Below are 5462 nucleotides of genomic sequence, written 5' to 3'. Positions count from 1 at the left end.
GACTTGTATTATATGATGAGACATTTGTTCTTTCAATCAACCAATATATATTTAAGAGCTTCTGTTGGTGTCAGGAAGCTGAAATAATTAAAAAGAGGAGGAACTAAGATGGCTGGTTTACAGGAAGTACACCAGCAGATGGCTCCAAATCACCCAGCATCAGCAGCACAGGGACCTTTCTGTGATAAAAGTGGTGTAGCTGTGCCACAGTGTAAACATGCTGCTAGAAATAGGAACACGAACACTTTAATTTTCTGCCATTCAGATAAGTACGAGAACTTCTCAGAGCTTGTGGTGTTGGTTATATTTAAGCTGCTGGCTGTGAGTTAGCATGGATGGTGTCAAAACTTAAATTAGAAACCTTTAAAAATGTGTGCAAAAGTTTCACTTAGGTTTGAAGAAAAAGGTTGTCAACAGAGAAAGCTTAAAAAATGCAACAGTTTATTTGCATTATTTAACTAAACAAAGAGCAAGAACACAGAATATATTTGATATTTGATGTTTTTTTATTCAAAATAGCCCCTATTCTTTCAGGAAAAACTTAAACTCATTTACTACATTAAAATATCGTGGAGGATGAACTAAAAATCTTCTTTCTGCATTTATTTCTAAGCAGTCTGAAGCCCTTTCAATCAAAGCAAATCTTTATTTGCATAAATATAACTTGCAAGACATGAATATTAGGTTTTAACATACATTTAACCAGAGGAGTAGTTTTATTACAGTCCTTTTGTTTTCGATTTATTCTGTATATGACTTATTGTGTAGTTAATTGTTTTATGCATTATGAAAAAAAAAAAAAAAGTAAAAACTAACTAACCCTAACCCTATGTTTCTCATTTATCAGTTTTTTATTTCTGTCTTTGCTACATTTGACTCCCCAGAGAGGACAGCAGGGTCGGTGCAAGGCCACCTACATGTCACCGATCCCCCTCCACCTCGTCCATCGGGGCTGCTACAGCCTGCAGGCCTACAGGTTCAGGTACTGCGGACAGTGCACCGACTCTCGCTGCTGCACGCCGCACCAAACCTCCACGGCTCTGGTGACCTTCCGCTGCCCTACAGGCAGACTGCTGCAGAGAGCTGTGATGATGATCCAGTCATGTGCGTGTCACAGCAACTGCCCCTACTCGCCCTACACCAACCCCGCTCTCTGGCCTCACAGGCCCTGATTCTGACGACCGATCGGACAGACGGAGAGCAAATGAAGGTAGACATGAAAGGACTAATTAGAGAAAAATGGGACTGACCTTGAAAATGTTGTTTTATTCACATTAATGAACTCTGCACTACCTTACAAACATCAGGTGGCTTTGACACCTTGTAAAATATTTGTTTTCTCTCTTTTATCTACTAGAGGATATGTTAGGGTGCGTTCACATCCAATGCCATTTTGGCACCCAGGGCTAATTATTCAGTGGGACTCGGGAGCATTGCCAGGTGAGGTGTGATCGTAGCAAAGCGGGTGGTATGTTTATCTACAGCTAACTGCAAAGATAAAAAAGGTAGCTTGGGTTTGCTTTCCAAAGTAAAATGCATGTCCACCATTTTTAAGTGAAAACAGACACCAGGCGAGTCGATGATGTGGTGGAGACTTTCCCCTTCCATGAGAATTGATGCCCAAGGCCAGGGAATTGCTGGCATACAGTAGCAGCCATTCAAAATGGCCCTTCCCGAATGGCGGCCAACTTCCAGCCACTGTAGTTACTTCCTCTTGCATATTTTTTTTACTCTGACTCCTCTCTTTCACTAAATTATAAGGTCTGACCAGGAGAAGGCATTTCTCTTTAGAGCTTAATGTCCACGAATCATGACAGAGTATTTCAGTTCAAAGATTGATGTTTAAAGGAATCGTATGGGACACGCCAAGGACCAGCAAAGGGACCATCAAGGAAAGTGAGGGAAGTTTTGAATGGCTACTACTGTAATGTTGAAAGGTATAGTGGAGGATTTTCGCGAATTTTTCAAAAGACCGGCCCTCTCCACTTAAAAGAAAAAAATGCACATGCACAACCCCGTACCCGCTCCCAAGAGGGAACGTCTATTAAATGCGTGCGAGATCGTGCACCAGCCAATTTCTCCTCGTGCACGCTCTGTTTAAGAGTTGCTGTTCTCATTGCTCATGCAGGCTTAGTGTGTCTGAATGTCCGCCCTAACCCCTAAATCCCTCAATCACTATATAGAGCGGGGACTATATAGGGGAATTTATAGCGAACTCAGTTAATTCAATTCAATTCAGTTTATTTCTATAGCCCCAAGTCACAACACATGTCATCTCAAAGCACTTATAGTTCACCAAATCATCCAGTCAGATTGATTCAAAGTTTTCTCTTTAAGGAAAACCAGCTTATTGCATCGACTCATTGACTCTTCAGCAATCCCTCACACTAAGCATGCTTGTAGCAACAGTAAAGAGGAAAAACTCCCTTTTAACAGGAAGAAATCTCCAGCAGAACCAGGCTCAGTGTGAGCGGCCATCTGCTGAGGTCGACTGGGGTTCAAGGAGACAGAAGCAGAGATACATACATAAACAGAAATACAAAAGGAAGTGGTCAACCAGCTCCACAGGCCCACATCCAGGAAACCCACAGCCAGGCAGACGAGCTCCGAGCCAGTTCCCATGTCAGAGGATGAAGAGAACATATCCAGTTAGTCACAGTCAGAGAAACAGGACTACACTGGAAAAACAGTCCGAGCTCAAACATGTATAAACAAAGGTATTGATTGCAGTAAACTGACCATTTGGACAGATGATCACTATTTTTTGCTCTGTTGGTCACCTAACTCCTCCTCCACTCCACAACGCTGGTGCTATCTTTGCTATTAGTCGCCGCTGTCGCTACCCTACAGCGGGCCGCTGTTACAGCAAATCCCATAATGCTTTGTGAGGAGAGCTCTCTGTGCAAAGCATTCTGGGATATATTTGCCTCTTCTGAGGCCTTNCCCTTCCATGAGAATTGATGCCCAAGGCCAGGGAATTGCTGGCATACAGTAGCAGCCATTCAAAATGGCCCTTCCCGAATGGCGGCCAACTTCCAGCCACTGTAGTTACTTCCTCTTGCATATTTTTTTTACTCTGACTCCTCTCTTTCACTAAATTATAAGGTCTGACCAGGAGAAGGCATTTCTCTTTAGAGCTTAATGTCCACGAATCATGACAGAGTATTTCAGTTCAAAGATTGATGTTTAAAGGAATCGTATGGGACACGCCAAGGACCAGCAAAGGGACCATCAAGGAAAGTGAGGGAAGTTTTGAATGGCTACTACTGTAATGTTGAAAGGTATAGTGGAGGATTTTCGCGAATTTTTCAAAAGACCGGCCCTCTCCACTTAAAAGAAAAAAATGCACATGCACAACCCCGTACCCGCTCCCAAGAGGGAACGTCTATTAAATGCGTGCGAGATCGTGCACCAGCCAATTTCTCCTCGTGCACGCTCTGTTTAAGAGTTGCTGTTCTCATTGCTCATGCAGGCTTAGTGTGTCTGAATGTCCGCCCTAACCCCTAAATCCCTCAATCACTATATAGAGCGGGGACTATATAGGGGAATTTATAGCGAACTCAGTTAATTCAATTCAATTCAGTTTATTTCTATAGCCCCAAGTCACAACACATGTCATCTCAAAGCACTTATAGTTCACCAAATCATCCAGTCAGATTGATTCAAAGTTTTCTCTTTAAGGAAAACCAGCTTATTGCATCGACTCATTGACTCTTCAGCAATCCCTCACACTAAGCATGCTTGTAGCAACAGTAAAGAGGAAAAACTCCCTTTTAACAGGAAGAAATCTCCAGCAGAACCAGGCTCAGTGTGAGCGGCCATCTGCTGAGGTCGACTGGGGTTCAAGGAGACAGAAGCAGAGATACATACATAAACAGAAATACAAAAGGAAGTGGTCAACCAGCTCCACAGGCCCACATCCAGGAAACCCACAGCCAGGCAGACGAGCTCCGAGCCAGTTCCCATGTCAGAGGATGAAGAGAACATATCCAGTTAGTCACAGTCAGAGAAACAGGACTACACTGGAAAAACAGTCCGAGCTCAAACATGTATAAACAAAGGTATTGATTGCAGTAAACTGACCATTTGGACAGATGATCACTATTTTTTGCTCTGTTGGTCACCTAACTCCTCCTCCACTCCACAACGCTGGTGCTATCTTTGCTATTAGTCGCCGCTGTCGCTACCCTACAGCGGGCCGCTGTTACAGCAAATCCCATAATGCTTTGTGAGGAGAGCTCTCTGTGCAAAGCATTCTGGGATATATTTGCCTCTTCTGAGGCCTTTCTTTTCTTCTCATACACTTCGTAGACTTCGTAGACACTTTTTCTCTTATGACCGTCGGCCATTTTCAAACAATGGCGGTGAGAAAGGTGACCTTCAATGACCGTCTGAAACCGTAGCTCACCACAGACATACGCCTGAAAGTGCAAAAGATAGCTAACGGCGCGAGCACAAAGGATGGCCTTTTAAAAATTAGGAGGACCACTTATTTATTTTATCCAACCGGAAAAAGAATATCCTCCACTATACCTCTCAGTGAATGAAAGAACTGAAAAGAGGCAGCTTTAAAGGGATGTTTTGGGAGATTTATCAAACTATTTTCATCATAGAGGCGATTATTGTGTCTACAGCAACTGCAATTAAAGTTAGTTGAAAGAACACAATTTTTTACTGCAGCGGTTCTGGGCGTGAGGGGAGCGCCCCCTAGGTGGGGCACTTTGTAATTGCATTTGAGAGTGTTCTGGCACCTCTTACATTATTATATATCTCCTCTCTGTGGACTTTTAGCATATTTCAAATATAAACTGGACATAACCCAGATTTTTCTTCTTCTTATTGGCACTCGGAAGCCGGTCTGACAAGGGAAAGGAGTCTTCAACCAAAAAAGGAAAACTTATTTCAGCTTATCTTTCATCCATATTCATTATCCTTCATATCATCAATGCAAAGCAAACAATGAAGCTGTCTGTTAAACAACCCAAAGGCTCCACCTGGGGGCAGTGGTGGATGACGTACTCAACAGTAGTACTTGAGTGAAATTATTGATATTCATAGTCAAATCTTACTCAACTAATTCAAATAATTAAGTATTTTATAAGTGCTAATTAAAATTTGTATTTCGGTACATTTCTGTCTAATTTTCGGAGTCATTTTAAAGAACCTTTCCAAAAAAGTAATGAAAAAACAATCCACTGGACTTTTTTCTAAGTTTGAAGACGTTTCCCATCCAGGAAGCTTTTGCAATTAAAAATTTCAGAAACAGCGTTGAGCTCGAGGCTTTATGGAGTGGACAAAAAACAAAAGCCTTGTTTTGTTTAGAAAACATGCAAATTCAACCAGAAGAAAGAGTCCGCCCCGTGGAATGGAGGTCGTTTGAGTTCTTTGTTAGCCTACAATACCCAATACCTATCTATGTCTCTAAAAGGGGGGTCAAAGATAGCCTGACGTAGTCCTACTCA

At 42.4% G+C, this 5462-nt stretch overlaps 1 protein-coding gene across 1 annotated transcript in view; it reads left to right on the top strand.

The window, feature by feature from the left end:
• Positions 1 to 1889, top strand: part of wisp2 (WNT1 inducible signaling pathway protein 2) — a 21329-nt gene extending 19440 nt beyond the window's left edge. The window contains exon 5 of the mRNA XM_015393454.1: positions 885 to 1889. Within this exon, the coding sequence (XP_015248940.1) occupies positions 885 to 1172 (288 nt within the window). The 3' untranslated portion in view covers positions 1173 to 1889. The remainder of the gene's footprint in view (positions 1 to 884) is intronic.
• Positions 1890 to 5462: the final 3573 nt, after the last annotated feature.

The sequence above is a fragment of the Cyprinodon variegatus genome, unplaced genomic scaffold (assembly GCF_000732505.1).
Source record: "Cyprinodon variegatus isolate N-32 unplaced genomic scaffold, C_variegatus-1.0 Scaffold642, whole genome shotgun sequence".
Classification (NCBI taxonomy): domain Eukaryota; kingdom Metazoa; phylum Chordata; class Actinopteri; order Cyprinodontiformes; family Cyprinodontidae; genus Cyprinodon; species Cyprinodon variegatus.
Note: the sequence above shows the minus strand (reverse complement) of the source record. Positions and strands in the feature narration are given on the sequence as shown.